At 39.4% G+C, this 27,978-nt stretch overlaps 1 protein-coding gene across 1 annotated transcript in view; it reads right to left on the bottom strand.

Annotated features, from left to right (window-relative positions):
* The window catches only part of PKHD1 (PKHD1 ciliary IPT domain containing fibrocystin/polyductin), a 452,170-nt gene that overhangs the window by 95,056 nt on the left and 329,136 nt on the right, over positions 1 to 27,978 (bottom strand). Inside the window, exons 57-59 of the mRNA XM_040249475.1 lie at positions 24,012 to 24,890; positions 22,433 to 22,601; positions 20,724 to 20,881 (exon numbers count right to left, since the gene is read on the bottom strand). Coding sequence (XP_040105409.1) covers positions 20,724 to 20,881; positions 22,433 to 22,601; positions 24,012 to 24,890 — 1,206 coding nt within the window. The remainder of the gene's footprint in view (positions 1 to 20,723; positions 20,882 to 22,432; positions 22,602 to 24,011; positions 24,891 to 27,978) is intronic.

The following is a 27,978-nucleotide window of genomic DNA, read 5'->3' as shown; positions in this document are numbered from 1 at the left end:
GTACGTCAAGGCTGTATATTGTCATCCTGCTTATTTAACTTATATGCAGAGTACATCATGAGAAACACTGGGCTGGAAGAAGCACAAGCTAGAATCAAGATTGCTGGGAGAAATATCAATAACCTCAGATATGCAGATGATAGCACCCTTATGGTAGAAAGTAAAGAGGAACTAAAAAGCCTGTTGATGAAAGTGAAAGAGGAGAGTGAAAAAGTTGGCTTAAAGCTCAACATTCAGAAAACAAAGATCATGGCATCCGGTCCCATCACTTCATGCCAAATAGATGGGGAAATAGTGTCAGACTTTATTTTGGGGGGCTCCAAAATCACTGCAGATGGTGATTGCAGCCATGAAATTAAAAGACGCTTACTCCTTGGAAGGAAAGTTATGACCAACCTAGATAGCATATTGAAAATCAGAGACATTACTTTGCCAACTAAGGTCCATCTAGTCAAGGCTATGGTTTTTCCAAGTAGTCATGTATGGATGTGAGAGTTGGACTGTGAAGAAAGCTGAGCGCTGAAGAACTGATGCTTTTGAACTGTGGTGTTGGAGAAGACTCTTGAGAGTCCCTTGAACTGCCAGGAGATCCAACCAGTCCATCCTAATGGAGATCAGTCCTGGGTGTTCATTGGAAGGACTGATGCTAAAGCTGAAATTCCAATACTTTGGCCACCTCATGCAAAGAGTTGACTCATTGGAAAAGACTCTGATGCTGGGAGGGATTGGGGGAGGAGGAGAAGGGGACAACAGAGGATGAGATGGTTGGATGGCATCACCGACTCGACGGACATGAGTTTGAGTAAACTTCGGGAGTTGGTGGTGGACAGGGAGGCCTGGCGTGCTGCAATTCATGGGGTTGCAAAGAGTCAGACACGACTGAGCGAATGAACTGAACTTAACTGAACTGATTGTTTCTTGACTGTTTTTCCTCTGTTTCTGCATTCCCTCATTTCCCTAATTAGTAACTGCTTGAGTCTGTTCTTTGGAACTCCAGAAAAGTCTAGGAGACTACAGTCTTTTTCCTACAAACAATAAATGAGAGACACAGAGGGGCCTTGCTTGGTTTCAGTAAAATGCAAAATGAATAGCAAAACATTCCATAGTGTCAGTGAAAAAAATTAAGACAGGTGCCAGTATAAGGACAAAAGAGTCAGGGAGAAGAAATGCTCCAAAAGTGGCTATCATGCCACGTGGCTTAGTGCTTCCAGGCTGGGGCCTTTGTTATAGGGGAGTTAGAATTGGTCCTAAGATAAGGGAAAGCAGCTCAAAACTATTCAGGTTCCTGGAACAGAGAGGGGCTTCCTGTGTCTCCTGTGTGTCCCTGATGTGGGAAGGACCCCTCCTGAGGCCAGAGAAAGTGTATCAGCCATCCACATGGCTGGCTTACCTGGAGGCAGTTCCTTGGCAACCAGTGTGGGAAGATGAACACCTATCCCTCTGGAATAGGCATCTGGATCTTTTTTTAAACAAGACTAAACAACTGCTCCTTGTTTTTCAAAACTCTTCTGTTTCTGTAACTATTTTCATGTCCAAGGCAAACACAGAGCCAGGTGGAGATTTGGCAACTGAAACCTTGCCCCTGTTCTTTTAGGAGATGTAACTCAGAGTATCCTTTGGAAGAATTTCCCACCATGGACTCCAAGATGTCCATATTCCATCTGGAGAAATGGAGGGAAAGAGGAAGAAAAGGGGAAATATGAAGTAAAAGAAGAAAAATAAAACTGGAGCACAGGAGCAGGAATGTCCGAGAGAGACCATCCTGCACTTGTGCGTGACTCTCTTTCATATGGAATTAATGGTGGTTTAATGGGGTATGAAGGGCTGTTTTACTGGAAACAATGAGGAACAATTGTCTAGCTCACGTTTCATTTCACAGGTCATTATTGCATTAAGAAGTAAATCGACCAAGTCCGGTAAATAACAGTCTGCGTATTGCCGAGAGCTTCAAACCAACAATTTTAGCCATCGCCAACTAATATCGCTGTCATTTTAACCCTTGCAGGGGAGTGCTAGGGGGCTAAACAATTACAGACTTCACCCAGCTCTAGCAGGTGAGCATAATTCATTGCCCCTCCAGTCCCTCCTTTTGCAAAACCCAGGAGGCCATATTCTAGCATTTTTTGTTGATGAACCAGCCTGAGCCTACTGCAGCTCTGGTGGCCTTGAAAAACAGCCCCCATTTTAGTGAGTGCTGCAGGCATCTTTAAACAGACTGCTTCCTCTGCAAAATTAATTGCTGCAAAATGCAGCGCTCCCTCATCTAAGCTTTTGCAGGTTCATACTCAGCTATTTGGGTGGGCTATCGATGTGTCTGAGAGAGCAAGGGAAAACTAGCTGTTTTCCCTTACTACAGAAGTTTACATTTGTGTCACCAAGCATCACCAAGCACTGGACATTCAGGAGTTCCTAATGCCTACATTCTGTTCCCTTAACTCAGGGGTAATTTGGTGACTGAGGCTGTATTTCGAAGTGGTATCATGGTAAGTAAATATATCAACGACAGTTCAGTTCAGTTGCTCAGTCGTTTCCAACTCTTTGCGACCCCCATGGACTGCAGCACGCCAGACTTCCCTGTCCATCACCAACTCCCAGGGCTTGCTCAGACTCATGTCCATTGAGTCGGTGATGCCATCCAACCATGTTATCCTCTGTTGTCTCCTTCTCCTCCTGCCTTCACTCTTCCCAGCAGCAGGGTCTTTTCCATGAGTCAGTTCTTCGCATCAGGTGGCCAAAGTACTGGAGTTTCAGCTTCAGCATTAATCCTTCCAATGAATATTCAGGAGTGATTTCCTTCAGGATTGACTGGTTTGATCTCCTTGCAGTCCAAGGGACTCTCAAGAGTCTTCTCCAATACCACAGTTCAAAAGGATCAATCAACGACAGTTTATAATAAAGTCATAGTTAAAACACATGTAACAAATGTATGGTTACCAAGGGGGAAAGGAGGTGATGAGCTGGGAGACTGGGATGGACATATATAGAGATATATACACTATGTATGAAATAGATAACTATTGAGAACCTACTGTATTAGCACAGGGAACTCTACTCAATGCTCCGTGGTGACCTAAATGAGGAGGAAATCCAAAAAGGAGGGGATATATGTATACATATAGCTGATTTACTTTCTTGTACAGTAGAAACTAACAGAATATTGTAAAGCAACTTTAATAAAATTAATGTTTAAAAATACATATTCAAATGCATATCAAGACACAAGCACACCTCATTTTGTTACACTCTGCAAATACTGAGATTTTTACAAATTGAAGCTGTATGGCAGTCCTGCATGAAGGAGGTCTGTCAGCTCCATTTTCCCAACAGCATTTGCTCACTTTGTGTCTCTGTGTCATATATGGATAATTATCACAATAGTTCAGTCCTTCTACCAGCAAAAAGATGGCAAATCACTGAAGGTTCAGAAGACATTCAGCATTTTTTAGCAATAAGTATTTTTTAATGAAGGGATTTGTATTATTGCTTTTTTTTTTAGATAAATGTTATTGTACATTTAAGAGATGACAGCAATAATGTAAGCATAGCTCTTATATGTACTGGGAAACCAAAACATTTATATGATCTGCTTTTTGTGATATTCACTTTATTGGGCAATCCAGAACCAAAGCTGCAGTATCTCTGAGGTATGTCTGTAAAATATTTTTTGTTTCAAATTTTAACAAAGGTGAAACAAAAATAAGCTTAAGAATCATAATGTTACATAATCATATCAAATTATTACAGTTATACTGATAACTTTTTCCATCAAAACCTGATGTTCTTTCTGGAGAGAGGATATGGAGTCTTCCATATTTCTACAATACCTCTGAAATCAGATAAGCCAGGTCTTCCTTCTCTTCTGAGAAAAAAGAAATCTTTCAGAGGTAGTATCAGTATTCCAGCTTACTAGCTCTTGCTCTTCCACCTCTAAAACAACAACTATGGCTTTGCAAAGAACTATGGCAAGCTAAATAAAAACCTCCCAAACATGTCCATGCCCTCTTCTTGAACATGTGAATATGGCAAAAGGACTTTGGTTGTGTGATTAAGTTTGTGGATCTTGAAATGGGAAATTTCTCTGTGTGGGCTCAACTGAGCCCTATAAATTCTTAAAAGCAAAGAACTTTCGCTGGCTAGAATCAGAGAGATGCTGCAGAAGAGAAGGCAAGAGAAATTCAAAGCATGAGACAGACACAAGCCACCGATGCTGGCTTTGCAGGTGAAGTGGGTCACAGTCAGGGAGAGTGATTAGCCCTAAACTTTAAGCAGGAGCCCCACCTACCCCCTTCCCAGCCTACAACCAGAAAGGGAATAGAAATCTTTGTCTTATAATCGCATAGAACTGAATCGGGCCAAGAACCTGAGTCAGATTGGAAGTGGACTCATCTAGAAAGACTCAAGAAAGAAATGCAGTCCTGTCAGCAGCTAAATTTCAGCCTTGAGAGGCTCTAAGCAGAGAAAGCAGCCAAGTATCCAGACTTCTGACTTGTAAAACCATGAGACAATCATGGGTGTTCTTTTAAGCCACTACATTTAGTGGGCTTCCCTGGTGGCTCAGACAGTAAAGAACCTGCCTGCAATGCAGCAGACCCGGGGTTTGATTCCTGGGTCAGGAAGATCCCCTGAAAAAGGGAACAGCAACCTACTTCAGTATCTTTCATGGAGAAACCCATGGACCAGGGAGCCTGGAGGGCTACAGTCCATGAGGTTGCAAAGAGTTGGACATGACTGAGCGACTTTCACCTACTCCACTACATTTATATAATCTCTCACGGCAGTGGAAAACTGGTAAAAGAACCAGTTAAGATGGATGCTCAAATGTTCAAGTCAGCAGCCCAGTCAGAGGCAGGATAAATGGGACAAACAAACCAGTGGTCACTAGTACTTAGTTAGTGTCCATCCCAAGCCAGGTGAGCAGCTGAGTAGCTTATAGGCATTGTGAGTTTTATAACTCCAGGATCTACTCCTTTGCCTCTAAAGTGCTCAAACAAGAAGATAGAATATGGCCTAGATGTAGGGATGGGTCCTCATGGGCTGTACCTAAGGAAAGTTGCATCTCACCAACATCACCCAAAAGGGAAGAGATTATTCACAGCTACAGGAAAAAAAAAAAAAAATCAGCTTCATCTCCCTTTCTCCATGGCAATTACTTTCAGGAACTTATATTCAATTTCATTAATATTTTTCCTGTGAGGGAGTTAAGCAAATTGGAATTGGGTCCTACAGGGAGTCCGTAATTCTGTAGTAGAGAGATTGGCTTCTAGGTCTAGGAAAATTTCTTTTCTTCTGTGTCCCTTTTCCTGACATGCTTTACATAATAACCAACTCATATTTCAGGATTCCCATTTGTTATATAAATGAGTTTTACTGTCATTATTCTTATTAAAATAATAAGTAATACATATACATGATTTTTAAAAATGGCAACTTCCCTCTAAGGGGCAGCACTGAAGATCAGGATTGCTGAGGGTAAAGACAGAGAGTCTTTTCTTTTTCATTGTATGTGTTTTACTGTCTTTTTTATTCATTTCACAAAAAATTTTAGGATAATTTCCTAAAAATGGAGTTCTGGAAGTCAAAGTATACACCTTTAGTTGCCAATATGACTGTGAAAATAAACATATTAATAGTAAATACAGTGGCAATGGTCATCACTGTCTTAGTAGTAGTGGTGGATACTTTTGTTGAGTTGCTCTCTTGTAATCCTTAAAATAACCATCTCACTGAGTGTGTGCTCGGTTGCTTCAGTCGTGTCCAACTCTTTGCGACCCTATGGACTGTAGCCCACCAGTTCCTCTGTCCATGGAATTCTCCAGACAAGAATACTGGAGTGGGTTGCCGTGCCCTCCTCCTGGGGATCTTCCCAACCCAGGGGTCGAACATGCATCTCCTGGGTCTCCTGCATTGCAGGCAGATTCTTTACCACTGAGCCACTAGAGAAGTCCAATCATGTAGGTATACACTATTAATGTTTCTACTTCCTAAATGAGGAAACTGAGGCTCAGAGAAACTAGAGCTTTCTTGGAGTTGCCCATCTAGCAAGTGGACACAGTCCAGGCAGCTCAACTCATGTAAAACTTCCTAACCTATGCTCTGATTAAGAAAAAACTCATCTTTCTCCATTTTCTGTGTTTTGTGTGGCTTTCTGTATGTTTTTTGGCATTTGTATTTATTTATCTGTAAAATGAAGTTCAAAATTATTTGAATATATTTTGAATAGTTTTTTCTTAAGTATTAGTAAGAATATTTTTCTATATTAAGATTAGCCCTTTTCTATATGAGTTGTAATTTTTTTCTAATTTTTAAGTGTAGTTTTTAATATCCTTTGCAGAACTTTTAAATTCATACAAGACACATTTATTAAGCATTTACATATGTGTACTAGATTTTTATTTCATGCTAAGGAAAATCTCTATAACTAAGAATATATATAACCTTACCAATATTTCCTGGTTATTCCATATATTTTTTCACCTTGAATCCATATGAAATTAATTTTTATAAAGGGAAAGATGTGAATTCCTAATTTTTTTTCCCTGACTGATTAACCAAATGCCTCAACATCAATAGCTTCCGTTTTCCCATGATTTAAAATGTCATCTTAGTTGTAAACTAAGTTCTTAAATGCATTTGGTATCTATTTTTGACCTTTTAAAAAATTTTGTTCCATCCATATATCTGTTTCTAGGATATTTTAATTACTGTATTTTAATTACTGATTGTCACAAAACAGCATTGATTTTACATCTAGCAAGTGTGCAAATACATGGAGAAAAAACTTAAACTAAATCAAAGAATATTTCAGATTCATAATATTGATATCAGAAGGCCTCAGTCACAAACTTATTTAGTACCCATTGATAAGGCAAAATTGCTTTATTTTTTGGTGGGACAGCCTATTGGAAGTATTTCCTTTCATTAAAATGCACACACACACACACGAAATAATCAAAATCACTAACAACATCTGTCTTAGGCATAAAATCAGCTAAACTCTGAGCTTCTGCCCTCTAAAGCTTTCAAAAATTTTTGTACCAAAGGAATAAAAGCAGTACTGAAGGATTCCTCCATTATTAAAATTTTAAGAATAAGACCACAGTTTACTATTCCATGAATTCCTGGCAGAGATATAATCCAAGGCAGAAATAATCCAAGGCAGAGAGCAGGGGAGGAAGGGTGAAATAAAGAAAAGACAAGAAAATGAAAAAGAGAAAGGAGAGAGCCAGTATCTTAACATGGCAAAAACAAGAAATTTCACTTAGTTACACTAAAAAACAGCCCCTCTTGTGGAACACTGATGTTACTGCTTCTCATATAACAGAGCATTGTTTAGTCGCTAAATCGAGTCTGACTCCTTGTGACCCTATGTACCGTAGCCCAGCAGGCTGCTCTGTCCATAGGATTTCCCAGGCAACAACACTAGATTGGGCTTCCTTTTTCTTCTTCAGGGGATTTTCCCAACCCTGGGATCAAACCCACATCTCTTGCATTGGCAGGTTGATTGTTTACCTCTGAACCATCAAGGAAGCCCATGACAGAGCATAGAAACGTGAATGGTGGTGGTGGTGGTTTAGTCGCTAAGTCATGTCCAGCTCTTGCGACCCCATGGACTATAGCCCACCAGGCTCCTGTGTCCATGGGTTTTCCCAGGCGAGAATACTAGAGTGGGTTGCCATTTCCTTCTACAGAAATGTGAATAGATTGCTAAATAAAGGATTGGGAAATAGTAAATTCTGAGAGGTAAAATTCCCACTCTCAGAAAACCTTGATGATTTGTTTAGAAGACTGGATATTTATACAGTAAGTTCTGCTAATGACAGATTATCCCAATAAGACAAGTTTATCTCTTCTACTGATTTGAGCTACATGCTTAGAACCAATTAGGTGGTCTCTAATTCTGTGGTTAGTTTCTAATCCGAGAGTCCAAAGATGTATCTGATGAAACATCAGAAGTATCTGATAAAAATGACTTACAAAAATGAAATTTAACATAGACAAAGTCTAGCACAAAGGTTTAAAATACCAATTTTCTTTAATACTTGTCCCTCCAGAACAAAGGAAGAAATACTCATCTACATACATTTAGCCCTTGTAATATGACTAGTGCAAGTGAAGAACTAAATTTTAATATAATTAATAATAATATAATTAATATAATTATCAATATAATTAATATAATAATATAATTAATAATATAATTTTAATTAAATATAATTTAAAAGTGTAAAACTGATAATTTAGTTATGAAAATGTTTAGGTATATTTGGAACAACTTGTACATGCACCTATTTTTGAGTTGTGAAGTTTATGAAATCTAGATACAGATTAAATATTCCTGATGAAAATGTAGTTTCTGAATCGAGATGTGTTATAACTGCAAAATGCATGTGAAATCTCACAGACAGTATGAAAAAAGAAGTGCAAATATGTCTATAATTTTACACTGATTATACCTCTAAATAATACCTTGAATTTATTGGATTAAATAAAATATATTATTAAATTTCATCTGTTTCTTTTTCCTTTTTTTATTTTAACCTGGACCCTAGAAATTTTAAATTACTCTTGCCATTTTCATTATTATTTCTATTGGACAATGCTATTCTGGATAGGCAATGGTGAGTCCTGGTTTCTACATTTTGAAAAATCATCAACAAGTTAAGGAACATCAAAACAAGCCAGTTTAGAAAGCAAAATTCTGAAAAAGTCTGTCATATGTTGACTAACAGAAAAATTTAGAATCTCTTTGCTTGAAAGAGGTATATTTGTTTATTATAAGATCACTGTTTAACTGCCTTTGAATATATAAAAAGCTGCAATATGGAAAGAACTACTTATACTCTGTTACCAGAAAGCAAACTAGATCGGTGGGTAGTAATCATAGCAGGAAAACCCTAACAACTAAAATTAATCAGAATATAGTTGGCAGTCTTGTAAGAGAATGAATTCCCACTTTCTGAGAAAGCTACCAATAGAGGCCATCTTTGCATTGAATGGGAAGTAGGAAGTAGAACTGATTGACCTTCCAGAAACCATCAAAATACAAAATACTGTAATCTTATCATTTCTTTTCAACTGGCATGTTATTTCTGCAGGCAAATGGATTAATATGAGATAATATTCCTCAAAATGCATTCTGACATACACTGATTTCAAGGAGAAATGCTGGACAGGATGAAGCACAAGCTAGAATCAAGTTAGAATCACTGCCGGGAGAAATATCAATAACCTCAGATATGCAGGTGACACCACCCTTGTGGCAGAAAGTGAAGAAGAACTATGGAGCCTCTTGAGGAAAGTGAAAGAGGAGAGTGAAAAAGTTGGCTTAAAACTCAACATTCAGGAAACTAAGATCATGGCATCTGGTCCCATCACTTCACGGCAAATAGATGGGGAAACAGTGGAAACAGTGACAGATTTTATTTTGGGGGGCTCAAAATCACTGCCGGAGAAGGCAATGGCACCCCACTCCAGTACTCTTGCCTGGAAAATCCCATGGATGGAGGAGCCTGGTAGGCTGCAGTCCATGGGGTCGCTAAGAGTTGGGCACGACTGAGCGACTTCATTTTCATACATTGGAGAAGGAAATGGCAACCCACTCCAGTGTTCTTGCCTGGAGAATCCCAGGGATGGGGGAGCCTGGTGGGCTGCCGTCTACGGGGTCGCACAGAGTCAGACACGACTGAAGTGACTTAGCAGATGGTGATGGAAGCTATGAAATTAAAAGACGCTTGCTGCTTGGAAGAAAAGTTATAACCAATGTAGACAGCTTATTAAAAAGCAGAGACATTACTTTGCCAACAAAGTTTCATCTAGTCAAAGCTATGGTTTTTCCAGTAGTCATGTATGGGTGTGAGAGTTGGACTATAAAGAAGGCTGAGCACCAAAGAAATGATGCTTTTGAACTATGGTGTTGGAGAAGACTCTTGAAAGTCCCTTGGACTGCAATGAGATCCAACCAGTCCATCCTATAGGAAATCAGTCCTGAATATTCATTGGAAGGACTGATGTTGAAGCTGAAACTCCAATACTTTGGCCACCTCATGTGAAGAGCTAACTTGTTGAAAAAGACCCTGATGCTGGGAAAGATTGAAGGCGGGAGGAGAAGGGGACAACAGAGGATGCGATGGTTGGATGGCATCACTGACTCAATGGACATGAGTTTGAGTAAACTCCGGGAGTTGGTGATGGACAGGGAGGCCTGGTGTGCTGCAGTCCATGGGGTCGCAAAGAGTCAGACACGACTGAGTGATTGAACTGAACTGAATTTCAAGAAGTACTCATGTGTAGTGTAAAAACGTAGTCTGTATCCCAAAAGTTTGATAAATAATGGATAACACAAAGTTAAGCAGTATTTTTTTTTTAATTTCAAGACTTATCAGAACCTTTAATATTTTAATGCACATGATGAATCTCAAAATGGGAATGGTCAGAGGTTTCAACATTTACCTGGCGAAGCATCACATTTTCACAGTCTCCTGAGATAAGTGAATGGGAAGCACTCTTTAAAAATACAAAAACAAATCATACATGGCAAAAACCACCACAATATTGTAAAGTAATTAGCCTCCAATTATAACCAATAAATTAATTTTTAAAAAGCATACATTGATTAAATTTACAAAACGTATTTTGCAAAACAGTTGCCTGGCAAACTTCAACTCTTGAATTTTCCACTCATTTAGTCACCTATGTATTCATTTATTCCTTTACTCAGCAAACATTTGCTGGACACCTATTATGTTCCAAAGACTGTACTAAAATTTCAAAGATGTTTGCCTTCAAGGTACTCAGTCTGGAGAGAACAGGCAGGCTTGTAAATTGATGACCATAGTGCATGAGATAAACTGTGATGGAATTGGGTGTTAGAGGAAGCAAAGACATAAAGAGATGGAGTCCCAACTGTGTGTGGGAGCAGAAAGCATCCCACAAGGGAGCTGTTACACTGCAACACACAGGAAGCCCTGTGTCTGTTGCTTCTAAACACAACTCTTGATTTCTGTCTTTCATATATGACTTCCATTCTTGTCTACCTTGATGTCCCTTCTAGGCTACTCCAACAGTACACAGTGCTTTGTTACCACTGAGTACTCAGTAAACATTAGTCTAAGTTGGAAAAAAGCTCTACATTAATTAATTGGAGGAAAAGGAAAAGCTACAGCAAAATTACAATAATATCCTTTGGGTCTCATGACCAAAGCTTTTTCTCCATACAAGGCTATTTCTGTCACACACCATCCAGTAGTTAATGCTGGCAAAGTGCTTTTCTTGGATGTGACAGAATCCACTTAGTCTGTTCACGGAAAATGGCTCTCTCTCTCTCTCTCTCTCTCTCTATATATATATATATATATATATATATATGGTTTCTGTATGGTTGCTATTACATTGTCTTTCCAAAATGTTATAGTAATTGACAGTTATTTTTAAAAATCTAAACATCTATTTCCTACCATGTAAAGTAGAAATATGTGAATTATCCGGTTAAATATATCTTTGTACAGCGTACCACCAGATGATTCAGACCACACGATGACAATTATCTAGAAATGTTTACGAGCCCAGACTTTGGAGTCAGACACATACAGATATAAATCTTGGTTCTACACATTCTAGCTGCGGGACCATGAAAAATTAGTTAACTTTTCTAAACCCCTATTCCTTCCAGTGCTGAAAGGGATAATAATACTTACATGTTAAGGCTGTTGTAGGGATAAACGGGTATGTTTATAAGCCATTTAGCATAATGTGTGGCACATGGAATATGCGAGATAAATGGTAACTATTATTATTGTTAGTTGGGCTGGATAATTGCTGGAATAACTACACAGTTTCAGTTTGCTTTGTTCTGCATAGACAGAGCTTTGTGTGTGAGAAAAGTTGACAGAAATCAGAGAGCTTACCCAGGACAATCTAGAGGAAGAATCAAGAAAACATCGAAGGAGGGTACTATGTACAGTACTATATAGTGTTAAAGACATGGGTTCAGCCATGAATCTTCTATTAAGTAGTCATAAGACTTAGACAAGTTGCCTATGTCTCTACATCAGCTTCCACATGGAAAAAATGGAGTGGACAAAAATATTTCTTAAGGTAGATCCTGTCCATTCTACCCTAATAATGAGATCATTCATCCAAAACTCTTAGCGGAGAGTCAGAAACATACTCAACAAGTATTAGTTATTAATGGTAGGGCTGAGGTACAAGAGAATCACAGGAATAAGATGTTTAGATTGAAGAAAGGAAAGGGAAATTGTTTCCACAGATCATAATGCCTCTCTACAATACTTCACCCTTTACAAATCACACAGGAAAATCCTTCTGATTCACAGTGTGGATTATGTCAAAATGCAATCAAATCTTGTGATGCCATTCATTGCCCCAGACAAGTCATGGAGGAAGGAGAGAGTAAGGTGGAAGAAAGGGGTTTTTTGGATCTTACAAAGTGTCCCTGGAAGCTTCATCCTCCTCTGCTCAGGATAAAAATCCCTGCCATCACATATCCCAAAGATTCTAATATTTTCTGAGACTCCACTGTGCCTTTATATTTTAATACCCTGACATCTGGAATCCTAAAAGTCTAATGTTTAACCATAAATATCTGCTGAGATTAAAGAGCTATATACCAAGTTTCAATCTTTGGGGCCTATAATTGCTTGGGAAAAGAGAATGGTATTTCCCCCTCTAGCTAGAAGAAAAAGACCTCGACAAGCACAGATACTGGCAGACAAATTTTCTAACAACCGTTTCCTCTCTCCGTTCTGTCCTCTCATTTTCTCCCTCCCTCTCCTTCTCCCATTTTATAATACCATCTTGCTGTCATTCCCAGGACAAATGGGAAAAAAAGAGAAGCCTGGAAAGCTTAAAGAAAAGATATGTTTCAAGATCTAGCCACAAAGAGGTGAAAAAATGCTGGCTGCTCTCTGGCTGTTAGGCAGCTGAGCACACGTCTCCACACTGAAACTTGAGTTTCCCCATTATTCAGTTAGAAACCACTTCATCACTCTATGAGCTGACAGTCAAATGCCAGCTTTATTTTCTTTTTTATCAACCTCATCTTTTATTTTTGATTTGAGGCTAGTCACTTTTAAGGTCTCCACAATGGTTTATAACTTTCTTTCTCAAGAAGTGTCCAAGAAGTAACACGATTTGAAAAATGTTTCTTACCCTTTCCTGGTAAAGAATGGGAAACTCTCACCTGGTGGATTTGGTCCGAATTCCTGTTCAGATCACAGTACTTTGCTGGGAATGATGTCAAGGAAAGTGTGGGAAAAGCTTATCATGAATTTAGACTTTTAATATAATGATTCAATATAGAGTTTAAAAAATAAACTTAGCATTGAACCCATTTTTATCCAATGATATATTGTGAAAGTGATACAACAATGAGGTCATTTAACTCACTTCAATATAGGAAAAATAATATAATTTTTTTAAAAGATTGAGTATATTCTTATTACACAAAGACTTAATTTAGACTGCAAATACTTCTCTGTCTTCTTAGATAACGGTCTTTTTCCTTTCAGAAGTATATCCAGTGTGTAAATAAGCAAGTATGTTTATGTCTGCTGGTATTTGGCACAGAAAGCTAATTCTTGATTCTTCATGAGAAACTGAAACTGCCTGCTTTTTAAATTAAAAATATTGTCTTCTTGACATCCTGTCTATTTACTTCAAAGGGGGTATACAACTCTACAGTAGTGATTCTCAGACCTTAGCACAGCAGAATTACCTGGGGAGGGTTTCTGTGCGTGTGCACACATGTGTGTGTAGATGTGTATAAATGTGTGTTTTTGTGTGTTTACGTGCATGTGTGTGTTAAACATAAAGGCTTGATGGGGCTTCAGATACCTATCAATTCAAAATCTTCCCACATTCAAATGAATGTTTACTGTCCTGGATGATTCTGACTTTAAGCCAACTTCAAGAGCCACTATGCTAAGCACGTCAACTTTACCTCCTAAATAGGAGGTAGGAGGACAAGGAGGACAAGAGCAAGAAGAACGGGGTGGGTTTTGTTTCTTTCCAAATGTCCAGTCTATTGGGAACCAATACATTAAAATATAATGTAAATTATCAGACAAATTAGAATACACAATGAAAGATCTAATTTTTGCTCATTAGATCCAACAGACGTACAACTACTGTCAAGCAGCTCTGTCTACCTGTGACATTTCTGTCATCACCTCACTGTGGACCCACACAGTCTGTGGGCAGCACAGGATGGTGGACCAGCCACGGAGTCCTGCATCTGTGGAGCCCTAACCTCCAGCTTTCTAACTGCACCACCTGCTCCCAGCCTCGCTCCCACCATGATCCATTCACTCCATAGCAGCTTGCATGATCTTTCCAGAGAGATCTGCCATATATATATATATATATATATATATATATATGGGACAGGCCCATTCTGTTCTCAAAGCCCCTGCTCTGGCTGGTCCTTCTCCCTGGAAAGCTCCTCCCTCTGCTCAAAGCAGTGATTCCTTGCTCCTCATTCAGGCCTCACTGGAATCGTAACTCTAATAGCAGCTCCCTTACACAAACACAACACATGCCACACACACACCTGAAACTACCTCTCTAGCCCCAAATTCTGTTTTATTTTCTTCATACCTCTCATCACTATTGGAATATTTTTATTTATTTGTTTATAGATACAGATGTATAAAAAAGCAGAGGTATATAGATATATATCCACTGGAACATAAGTTTGATGAAATCAGGAATGTTATCTTACTCACAACTGCAGTTGCCATCCTTAGAATGGCATGGTAGACTACAGATGCTCAAACGCATTTGCTGAATAAATGAAAATGGCAACTTCAGCACTTTGCATGCAAAAGGTTATCAAGGAATGCTAGCTACCATTCCTTTCTACTTTCTACATCATGGCTGAGAAACTGTAAAATACCCTTGGAACCAAATCTCTAACTTCTTTCAGCCCACTCCTAATAACATCAGTAGCCCATATGTACGAATTAGGCTGAGAGGTCTGTATACTGGGAAAGACAGGAAATGAGACAGAAGCCAGGGTGAAAAGTTCTAGGACCTGTCTATTTCTACCTAAAGAAGTTATTCATTTCAATCCTCTGTTTTTATAAATAATTTTAGATTTTCAAATGATCAAATGCCTCCATGTTCAAAAGAACTTCTTTCCAGAATAAAATGCAAATGGTTTTTAGAGGCTCTCCTGCTTGGGATTAACTGTCTTACACTCTGTTGCCATGTGTGTTTCAACACTGGCTGCACATGCAAACTTACAGATAAGTACAAGACAAAATTAACAGCTCACTTTTCCCCTGGCTACACACCCTGCATTACACAGATAGCAAAACCCACTGGCACAGTATTGCTCACAGCTGATCCACATGGATAATTTTTGTTCCCAACACCAGAGCATAAGACAATATGTCGGGACCCGTGGATATCTGTCTGAATTTTTCACGTGAACTTCTATGTGCAAATAAAATCTGTATTTTTCAAATTAAAATAAACCTCAAAGGCAATGGACTCCAAAGTGTTTGTTAATAAAATGGAAAAACGTCAAAAGGGTGTGTTTAGCTCAATGTGATTTGAATAAATAGAAGAGCTGGTTCCAGCAGCCTCCATTTTCATCTTTTTGGACTGTTTCCACTGTTTTATAGATGATCACAGATTCTTGTCGTGAAGAGGAAAAATACAAAATACATTTTTACTCTCTTAAAATTAAATTTGTCCCTCTATCCTCCACCAGATTGTGGACAAAAATTGGAAAGTAGCAAAAAAGAATGGTTTAAAAAATGAAAAGGGACTTGAATTAGAGAAGAAGGGATCTATTCCTATTTTGGAAGTCACAGAAAAACACTCCAATCCTGTTAATACCCAGAAGGCACCATTTACTGTGTGCTGTCTCCGTCATGGCAAGATGCAGATTGTACTTGTAGCATGGTACACAGCAGATACTATTATAGGAATCCTGCAGTTGGAACATATAGCATCTTCATTTAAAATGTTATAAAGCTTTAAAACATCAGGTGTTTAAGGCAGTCCATCCTACACACCTCCAATATACCTTCAGCCACTCACACACATGCTCAAACTTGTCCACACACTGATGGTAAGCAACATGTAATAATACCTATTGGAGTATCACCACTGAATCATGTTTCACAACCAAGACAGAGGAGTGAAAAAATAAAATACACAGCTTTTCAACCCCACAAGGTAGGCAACCACCTAAGGATTTATTGAAAGAATTATGGTATTAATGATTGAGGTAGGGTCAACTAGACAAGAAACAAGCTGTGGATGGGGACAGAGTTCAAGAATTCCATTTAGGGCCATGTTGAGTCTGCCTTGAGAACCTCATGAGGGTATGAAAAGGCAAAATGATAGGATACTGAAAGAGGAACTCCCCAGGTCAGTAGGTGCCCAATATGCTACTGGAGATCAGTGGAGAAATAACTCCAGAAAGAATGAAGGGATGGAGCCAAAGCAAAAACAATACCCAGCTGTGGATGTGACTGGTGATAGAAGCAAGACTCGATGCAGTAAAGAGCAATATTGCATAGGAACCTGGAATGTCAGGTCCATGAATCAAGGCAAATTGGAAGTGGTCAAACAAGAGATGGCAAGAGTGAACGTTGACATTCTAGGAATCAGTGAACTAAAATGGACTGGAATGGGTGAATTTAACTCAGATGACCATCATATCTACTACTGGGGGCAGGAATCCCTTAGAAGAAATGGAGTAGCCATCATGGATAACAAAAAAGTCCAAAATGCAGTACTTGGATGCAGTCTCAAAAATGACAGAATGATCTCTGTTCGTTTCCAAGGCAAACCATTCAATATCAAAGTAATCCAAGTCTATGCCCCAACAGGTAATGCTGAAGAAGCTGAAGCTCAACGGTTCTATGAAGACCTATAGGACCTTTTAGAACTAACTCCTAAAAAAGATATCCTTTTCATTATAGGGGACTGGAATGCAAAAGTAGGAAGTCAAGAAACACCTGGAGTAACAGGCAAATTTGGCCTTGGAATGCAGAATGAAGCAGGGCAAAGACTAATAGAGTTTTGCCAAGAAAACGCACTGGTCATAGCAAACACCCTCTTCCAACAACACAAGAGAAGACTCTACACATGGACATCACCAGATGGTCAACACCGAAATCAGATTGATTATATTCTTTGCAGCCAAAGATGGAGAAGCTCTATACAGTCAACAAAAACAAGACCAGGAGCTGACTGTGGCTCAGATCATGAACTCCTTATTGCGAAATTCAGACTTAAATTGAAGAAAGTAGGGAAAACCACTAGACCATTCAGGTATGACCTAAATCAAATCCCTTATGATTATACAGTGGAAGTGAGAAATAGATTTATGGGACTAGATCTGATAGATAGAGTGCCTGATGAATTATGGATGGAGGTTTGTGACACTGTACAGGAGACAGGGATCAAGACCATCCCCATGGAAAAGAAATGCAAAAAAACAAAACGGCTGTCTGGGGAGGCCTTGCAAATACCTGTGAAAAGAAGAGAAGTGAAAAGCAAAGGAGAAAAGGAAAGATATAAATATCTGAATGCAGAGTTCAAAAGAATAGCAAGGAGAGATAAGAAAGCCTTCCTCAACGATCAATGCAAAGACATAGAGGAAAACAAGAGACTGGGAAAGACTAGAGATCTCTTCAAGAAAATTAGAGATACCAAGGGAACATTTCATGCAAAGATGGGCTTGATAAAGGACAAAAATGGTATGGACCTAACAGAAGCAGAAGATATTAAGAAGAGGTGCCAAGAATACACAGAAGAACTATACAAAAAAGATCTTCACGACCCAGATAATCACGATGGTGTGATCACTCACCTAGAGCCAGACATCTTGGAATGTGAAGTCAAGTGGGCCTTAGAAAGCATCACTACGAACAAAGCTAGTGGAGGTGATGGAATTCCAGTTGAGCTGTTTCAAATCCTGAAAGAGACTGTGAAAGTGCTGCACTCAATATGCCAGCAAATTTGGAAAACTCAGCAGTGGCCACAGGACTGCAAAAGGTCAGTTTTCATTCCAATCCCAAAGAAAGGCAATGCAAAAGAATGCTCAAACTACCGCACAATTGCACTCATCTCACACGCTAGCAGAGTAATGCTCAAAATTCTCCAAGCCAGGCTTCAGCAATACATGAACCGTGAACTCCCTGATGTTCAAGCTGGTTTTCGAAAAGGCAGAGAAACCAGAGATCAAATTGCCAACATCCACTGGATCATCGAAAAAGCAAGAGAGTTCCAGAAAAACATCTATTTCTGCTTTATTGACTATGCTAAAGCCTTTGACTGTGTGGATCACAATAAACTGTGGAAAATTCTGAAAGAGATGGGAATACCAGACCACCTGACCTGCCTCTTGAGAAACCTGTATGCAGGTCAGGAGGCAACAGTTAGAACTGGACATGGAACAACAGACTGGTTCCAAATAGGAAAAGGAGTACGTCAAGGCTGTATATTGTCACCCTGCTTATTTAACTTCTATGCAGAGTACATCATGAGAAACCCTAGGCTGGAAGAAGCACAAGCTGGAATCAAGATTGCCAGGAGAAATATCAATAACCTCAGATATGCAGATGACACCACCCTTATGGCAGAAAGTGAAGAGGAACTAAAAAGCCTCTTGATGAAAGTGGAAGAGGAGAGTGAAAAAGTTGGCTTAAAGCTCAACATTCAGAAAATGAAGATCATGGCATCTGGTCCCATCACTTCCTGGCAAATAGATGGGCAAACAGTGGAAACAGTGTCAGACTTTATTTTGGGGGACTCCAAAATCACTACAGATAGTGACTGCAGCCATGAAATTAAAAGATGCTTACTCCTTGGAAGAAAAGTTATGACCAACTTAGACAGCATGTTGAAAAGCAGATGTTACTTTGCCAACAGAGGTCCGTCTAGTCAAGGCTATGGTTTTTCCAGTGGTCATGTATGCATGTGAGAGTTGGACTGTGAAGAAACCTGAGCGCCGAAGAATTGATGCTTTTGAACTGTGGTGTTGGAGAAGACTCTTGAGAGTCCCTTGGACTGCAAGGGGATCCATCCAGTCCATTCTGAAGGAGATCAGCCCTGGGATTTCTTTGGAAGGAATGATGCTAAAGCTGAAACTCCAGTACTTTGGCCACCTCATGTGAAGAGTTGACTCACTGGAAAAGACTCTGATGCTGGGAGGGATTGGGGGCAGGAGGAGCAGGGGACGACCGAGGATGAGATGGCTGGATGGCATCACTGACTCAATGGACGTGAGTCTGAGTGAACTCTGGGAGTTGCTGATGGACAGGGAGGCCTGGCATGCTGCGTTCATGGGGTCACAAAGGGTCAGACACGATCGAGAGAATGAATGAATGAATGAAAATGAGTCTGACACGCTAATTTTACTTCCCAGATGTCAGCTGGATATAACAGACCACAGTTCATGGAGGAGTTTGGGATGGAGATATAAATTGGAGGTCATCAACATTAAATGGTACTTTCACCTCTTGACTTGGGGGCTTAATAGGAAAAGAAGAGGTCTGAGGATGTCTTGAAATATTCAGAACTTCAAAAGAGAAAGCAAAAGTGAAAGTGTTAGTCGCTCAGTCATGTCCAACTTTTTGCGACCCCACAGATGAGGCTCCTCTGTCCATGGGATTCTCCAGGCAAGAATACTGCAGTGGGTTGCCATTCCCTTCTCCAGGGGATCTTCCCCACCCAGAAATCGAACCTGGGTGTCCCGCATTGCAGATGAATCGTTTACCATCTGAGCAACCAGGGAAGCCCCAAAAGAGAAAGGAAGCCTAGAAAAGAAGTCTGAAAAGAATCAACCAGTGAAGTGGGAAGAAATCTGGGGAAGTTTTCTGGATTTATTTGCTGTAGTTTTCACCTGAATAAAAACGTAAACTCAAAGTCACATTGTTTGTGGAAGTAGAAAGATGATGATCTCTCCAGGGGTCCAGCAATCAAAACTGATAGCTGAATGGGCCTGCTTCAGTTGTAAAAGCAAGAAGAAGGGATTTGATCAAGTCCCCCAGGCATAATTAGAAGACAGAGAAAGGGAAGGCAAAAAAGAAAACATGCCATCTACTCTACCACCCTTTCAGAATGAAAGCATTTAGTTCTGATGGAAGAGAAAGACGGATTCAGAAGCCAGAGGACTGGCTTCCAAGGCGGACATTGTGAAATATTGCAGGCCCAGGTGAGCAAGCTAGTGAGAGGACTGTTCTTTTCACCAGTACACAGTGGGGTGTCAGGAATCGTACCTTTGACACGGACCACAGGCAATCTCATGGAAGACAAAGCAGTGGTGTGGTGATAGCTGTTAAGCTATTAAGTGACAGCTATTAAGCACCTGATATTCCTGGGCTTCCCTTGTGGCTCAGCTGGTAAAGAATCCACCTGCAATGCGGGAGGTCTAGGTTCGATCCCTGGGCTGGGAAGATCCCCTGGAGAAGGGAAAGGCTCCCTTCTCCAGTATTTTGGCCTGGAGAACTTCATGGACTCTGTAGTTCATGGGGTCACAAAAAGTCGGACATGACTGAGTGACTTTCACTTCACTTCATTTCTGAAATAGACGTGAGTTGGGCAGCTCATTGGCACAGACTCCAACTCTACAGCTCAGTTCTTTTCCAGTATATTTTGTTCCCCTGGACCACACAACCAAACCATCTCAGTTCTGTTCATGCTCCCCCAGCTAGAGTTGTCAAGTTCACATAGAACTCACTGACCTGTGTTGAAGAAGGATCCAGTCCATTCTGCTTCAGTTTTAGGAAATACAGAAACCGGTGGGGGCAGACCCAGGGCTCTCCCATCCAGATCCTTAAAGAGATATTTTCCAGGGCTTTCACAATCTGATTCAGAGCAGACCAGTGTTTCTAAATCTTTCCTGTGAATATTGATAGAAAGCAACTGTCTTATTTCCATGATAAGCGGCAAAAAGAAAACATACATTGATAGTGCTGACACTGTGAAAAATAAATTCAACAAAATTTTATTACTAATAACGTGTACATAGATAAGAAATAAAATGATAGGAAAAGATATTGCACAGTTATTTGGTCAAGAAGAAAGACATTAACCAAATATTCTGGATATCAAGTTATATAATCTTAACACAGATCACTAGTTTTCTAAAATGAAAGATAGAATAAATTTGTTTCTAATATTTACTAAACATAAGGTAATCATTGCTTTACGGAACTTTGGAGACTTGCAGTTATTTTAAGATTATCATTGTAAATATCAATTGTACTTGTACTATATATAATGTAGAAAAAAAAGATGTTTACATTCAACAAATATCTACTGAAAACCTAATACTCGTACATTGGGGAATACAGTGGTGATAAAGATAGGGACCAAAATTTAGAGTCAAGCAGGGTATATAAACAAGTTATTGGCAATTATGACACTGAATTATAGAGAATCAATGCAATTTCCTCTGGGGCTAATATTTTTAGGTACTATTAGTAATAATATTAATTAATTGCATGTATACCATGTGTCAGGTATTAATAGAACAAAGAATCAAATACTAGTATCATTTAGCTTTATAACTATTTCATCCCACAGGTAAGGCATGAACTGGACAATAGAAAAAAAAATGACAGAATAACACAAATTGTATACCTAATAATGTTGAGGTTCTAAAAATGGTTCAGGGAAGAGTATCAAAAAGAGACTGGTGCTGGACCAAACACACAAGCTTTCTAATTAAGGTGGGATTTCCTGATTCTTTTATTACAACTAAAGTTTCCCCAGTGTTACAGGAGAGATAAAGCAATCCATTCTCCCTCCTTCTGACTTTCCCACTTCCTCTCATGGCAAAGAGAAAAAACAATCCCTTGTCTAGTTTTCGGATTGATTTTTTAATGCAACTCTAGGATCATTTGTTCATGAACAGTAGTAGTTAGGCCTGGTCTGAGCGTAAGTATGAGTCATATCATTCATTTTAGGGTTTCCTGACAGCAGCCATCCCCACCAGTCCCTGCATAAGGGCTCCCAAGCCTCCTTCTGAAGACTGGCGATGCTGTACTCCACAGAAGATTCAAGAATTAGGGTCAGTTTTTACCAATGATTCTGAAAACATCCCAGAGAAGTATCTCTAACAAAGATAAAAAAATTAATACCAATAAAACTTGCAATTCATTACTTCTGCCTCTTGGGTCTGCCAGAGGACATAGCAGGGCATATCCCCGATTCAAGGGAGTGAGAAACAGTCTCTGTTTAGTAACAGAGATTGCAAAAATCATATCTCAAAGGCATGGATATAGGAGGGGAAAGAATTGGGGCTAATCAATCTAGTGTATCTTTCTAGAAAGGCTTATTATCTCTAATCTCACTGATGATTTTATCCTTGTTTAAAAAACATATTCAGGTACTTGGAGAATTACCAAATCCTTCATAAATATGGCTTACTATAAATACCAAAACATACCTGGTTTGTAAAGGAGGAAAGTAGAACTTGTTTTTATCTTTGATCTTTAGCATACTGGTCCTCTCTGCCATTATTGGAGGCACAATTCCAGTGTTCTCTGCATTGGGCAGAATGCAAACATCTAGATCATCACTATAGCAACTCTTCACAAAACTAGAAAAGGTCACATCTGAAAAACAATGTTTATGAAGTATTAATATTATAACATTATATCATGTAAACAACCAACCACAAATACTACATAACTAAATATTCATAGACTAATGTCCAGGAGTAAGTTTAAGTTACTGCCCAGCATAGTTCCAGGAGTTTACACAAATCTTGACTTAAAATACCTTTAATTCTTGAAGGCTTGGACACTGTATGCAAAACAGAAGAGCATTCCAACACACTGACATCTTACAAGCAATACTTTCCATAAAAGTTTTGGTCAAAATTGAATGGGGAGTGAACACAATAGTACAAAAGAGATCTGAGACAGATTTTCTGCATAGGTTGCAGTATAACTCAATTTAATCCTGGCTGCCCCACCAGATTCTTAACAACCTCACTGAGGCACAACCTCCCTGTATCAATTTCCTCTTCTGTGTGATAGGAAAAACAACACCAGGCATATAATCAAATTAAATATTTCCCTGTGAAAGCTCTTCAACATGTATAGAGCAGTGACTTTTTTTCTATTTTTTATTATTAGAATATAGTTGCTTTACAATTTTGTGTTAGTCTCTGCTGTACAGTAAAGTGAATCAGGAAAGTGTGTGTGTGTGTGTGTGTGTGTGTGTGTGTACATATATATATATGTACATAGGTATGTATATTCCCAATCTTGGTCTTCCCTTGTAGCTCAGTTAGTAAAGAGTCTGCCTGCAATGCAGGAGCCCCAGGTTCAATCCCTGGGTCACAAAGATCCCCAGGAGAAAGAAATAGCAACCCACTCCAGTATTCTTGCCTGGAGAATCCCATGGACAGAGGAGCCTGGCAGGCTACAGTCCATGGGGTCACAAGAGTAGGACACGACTTAGCAACTAAGCCAACTCCATATATATACTCTTCCTCTTGAACCTCACACCCGAGCCCATCCTTCTAGGTCATCACAGAGCACCGAGTTGAGCTCTCTGTGCTATACAGCAGGTGCCCACTATCTATTTTACACACAGTAGTGTATTTCTGTCAAACCTAATCTCCCACCCTCCGACCCTGTGTTCACAAGTCCATTCTCTATATCTGCAGCTCTATCCCTGCCCTGGAACTAGGCTCATCTGTACCATTTTTCTAGATTCCACATACATTTATTACCATAAAATATTTTTCTCTTTTTTATTTACTTCACCCTGTGTGGCAGGCTTGAGGTTCATCTCTACAAATGACCCAATTTTGTTACTCAATGAACCATTCACTGTCATTATATTAATAAACCACCCCTGTGGTTATCAATGCCCAGTAGCTGATAAACTGGACAGCAAGCACCAAACTAAACTGTACCCTTTTGGTGATACACTTTCAAGAAGCTATTAAAGGTTCTATGGGTTCTATGCACAGATGTATTAGACTACATTGCTTGGAAACCCAAAATTCTTACCTTGAAGTTTCATGATGCCTGAAATCAACTGGCCGTTCCTCACTTTGTGCCATGGCTCCTGAGGCCACCGATTTGGTTCTGAGGTGAATACCGGCCACAGCATACCAACTCGACCCCCTTTGGGATTGGAAGGAGCTCGATCAGCTGATGTCAAGTTGGCAGAATGTGGTTTAACTCTGTCTTGAATGCAGTCAAAAGATGAGCTAGTGGCCACAATGACTGAATTCCTAAGCACAATCTGTAGATTTCTGATATAACACCGTGGAGCAGAAGACAGATAAACTGCTGTGAAAAGACCAACAGTATTGTCTACCAGAGTGAGGTTCTCTATTTCCATGCTGTTCTCCACTTGGAGCATAGCACCATAGTCAAAGTTCTTGAAAGCCAAGAAGCCAGAGATACCAGTGCAGTTGACAAGTCCACTCCCCTTATAGAGATGAAGGCCATGAAGACTTGAGTGGGCCACGTTGTCAGACCAAAGAGATTCAGGAGAGGAACACCTGTGGCCTTGGATGTGAAAACCAAGTCTCTCGGAGCCTGCTACAACATTGCCATGGAGATGGGTGTTCTTTGCCTCGTTCACTTTGATTCCTGCCACCCAAACAGGAGACCATGCTGACTGTGTCATCAGAACCACAAGGTTTTTAGAGACAGAATAGTCCTGACCCTCCAGATCAATGCCATGGCCAGCAGTGCTAAACACCACATTGTCATTTAAAATGATCCCCTGACTGGCAGCTGCATGGATGCCCCCACCGCAGCTTTGGTGCAGAGTAGAAGATATTATCCAGGATCCTGCTGACACATTAGTGAGTTCAATGGATGAATACAGCGGTGACCCAAAGTTCTGAATTTCCACATTGAAAAGTTGAAGGATACCTGCAAGCAAAGTGCACATTAGCCGGTATTTGTTTTGTCCTCTCAAGAGTCAGAAGGATGATCCATTCAATGGCATCAGGACATGCAGATTTTTCATTAAAATATAGTAGTTTAGTTTTAACACCAGTACTATATTTTATGTCATCGAGTCTCACTAACAAAATCTGAATCATTAAAAAATATCACAGTACTTCCTGAAAAGTTCCCTGTACCTTCTTAAGACTCTGGTCATACGATGGAGAGGAAGATGATAGGAAGACAGGGGAAGGAGAGAGGCTTTGGGGATGGGCACAGCTAGTTTAAAGATTCTGGGTACCCGTATTCAGGATTGGGTCGAGGAACCAACTAAGGATGAAGGGAATATGGCTCCCTGGCCACTCACCCCAAAGTCATGTCTCTTTTCAGTAACCCCACGTGAAAAGGTCACAGCTTTACCCACAGAAATATTATATGAAAGAAAATAATGGCTAACTATATATAATATCTTAATCATTTTTAAAGAAGAGTATAAGTGCAAAACTTCTGCTCAATAGATGTCCAGAAACATAACATTCTTCTTTATGAAGACATGATAAAGCCAATAATATATTTTTAAGTGACCTTAAAGACTCTGAATTTTCTTTTCCTGTACTGTTATCCTAGCCACATTATATTTCCTGTTTCCTTTTCACAATAAGAGGATTTTCTACATTTTTTTAATATCAGGAGAGGATAGTGAATTATTTAGTCTTATTGGGGATTTTATTGGTTCTGTTTTAAGCAGATATTGTTAAAATACAGTATAAAATATAGCCACTAGACTGATTTTAAAATATAATGAACACTAATTTGTCAGTATATAGACTCATGATAAAATAGACAAGAACATGAATATGGGGGAAATGAGGTGAATTAATAAACAGGACATCTAACTCTAATATAGCACTAATTATATACGAGGCATAAATGTATATGTGTGTGATATATATACTCTTAATTTTTGTAAAAATCCTATGATAGATGCAGTTATCTCCATTTTACTGATAAGAAACTGAGGCCGAGAAGGGTTAAGCAGCACACTAGGACTTGGACCCAAACATACAGATGCAGAGGCTGTACCGTTAACCCCCATGGAGGCTCAGCAGAGAGTACGTGTGACATGGCAGAATAAAACAAACAGGTTTGCACTGAGATTCCCATGACCGGAGTACAGCCCTGTGCTGAGAGAAGAGACATTATGTGTCCTTAGCTAGGTAGACTCTCACTTCTTTTCTTTATTCTTCTTTTTTAAAGTTACTGCCCAAGGTAAACTATAAAGTTATTTCCCTCATTAAAAAGGAAGGGAGTTGTGGTGTTTTAGTATTTAAAGCACAAAGACAGTCTAGTCTTAATCCTCCACCTTCCCCACCCCCTTTTCACAGATGAGAAGCCTGAAGACTTGCAAGTCAATCTATTGAAAAACCAAACTACTGTGAGGACAAATGAAGTTTGTGTGTCTTTCTGAATGGTCAAACAGAATTCCACTATATCTAGATTTCTCAGAGGATGCCGGTTAGAGACACATTAGTTGATGGTATGGAAATATTCACAGAATGAGAAAACATTTACAAATTATTTGTTGGGTGATACCACTTTTCAATGTAATTTAAAGCAACCCTTGCTAGCAGCACATAGCTAAAACAGTCATGGAACCTGCCTCTGAGAACTTTGGCACAAAGCATACCAATGCTAGTGTGTGTCCACATGTAGAAGCTTAGTTTACAGACTGGAAAACAGTTCTAGAATCTCATTCAAGGCAATATATCATTATTGTTTTAGTTAGCATGTTTTTTCCTGTTATCCTTGCACGGTTTTAATTCATGGTTTTAAATTGTATGAGATCTTTTTACCTGTGTGCATACTAATCAACAATTGAAAACTAATCAATAGTAAATACTTAAAGTATCTGAGCATTCAGATGGAGAATCAAGCAATGATTTTGTTCACAACTGTTTTCCTATTTTTTTCTTTATGTTTATCATAATTCTGAGCATAACTTGTTGGGTATTACTGGTCAGAAGGAAGGGAATGACAGAAGAAATGATTTAAAAGTGGAGATTGTAAAGCCCTGGCCTGCTTTTCTGCCCTGTAACTATTCAACACTGTACCTGGTGTCCTTGACCCACACCTGTAGGTCTTGCATCATCCAGGCTCTGAAATATGTTACAGAAAAGTGCAAGGGTTCTTAATACAATGTGGGGATCTGTACTGGGTTTTGAACAGAAAAAGGACCATAGTGGAAAAACACGTGGAATCTGGAATAATATCTTAAGTTCAGTTAACACTAATGCAGTAAGGTTAATTTACTGGCTGTCACAAACGTACCAGAGTTATATTAGATTTTCATGTTAGGGAAAACAGAATGAAATGTATACAGGAACTCTTCATACCACCTTTGCAACTTTTTTTTACCAAGGAATATGTCAAGGCTGTATATTGTCACCCTGCTTATTTAACTCCTATGCAGAGTACATCATGAGAAACCCTGGGCTGGAAGAAGCACAAGCTGGAATCAAGATTGCTGGGAGAAATATCAATCAGCTCAGATATGCAGATGACACCACCCTTATGGCAGAAAGTGAAGAGGAACTAAAAAGCCTCTGGATGAAAGTGAAAGAGGAGAGTGAAAAAGTTGGCTTAAAAGCTCAACATTCAGAAAACGAAGATCATGGCATCTGGTCCCATCACTTCATGGGAAGTAGATGGGGAAACAGTGGAAACAGTGTCAGACTTTATTTTGGGGGGGACTCCAAAATCACTGCAGATGGTGACTGCAGCCATGAAATTAAAAGACGCTTACTCCTTGGAAGGAAAGGTATGACCAGCCTAGACAGCATATTGAAAAGCAGAGACATTACTTTGCCAACAAAGGTCTATCTAGTCAAGGCTATGGTTTTTCCAGTGGTCATGTATGGATGTAAGTTGGACTGTGAAGAAAGCTGAGCGCAGAAGAATTGATACTTTTGAACTGTGGTGTTGGAGAAGACTCTTGAGAGTCCTTTGGACTGCAAGGGGATCCATCCCGTCCATCCTAACAGAGATCAGTCCTGAGTGTTCATTGGAAGGAATG

Source organism: Oryx dammah, unplaced genomic scaffold (genome assembly GCF_014754425.2).
Source record: "Oryx dammah isolate SB20612 unplaced genomic scaffold, SCBI_Odam_1.1 HiC_scaffold_11, whole genome shotgun sequence".
In the NCBI taxonomy this organism is placed as follows: Eukaryota; Metazoa; Chordata; class Mammalia; order Artiodactyla; family Bovidae; genus Oryx; species Oryx dammah.
This window is presented reverse-complemented; position numbering and strand designations above follow the sequence as displayed.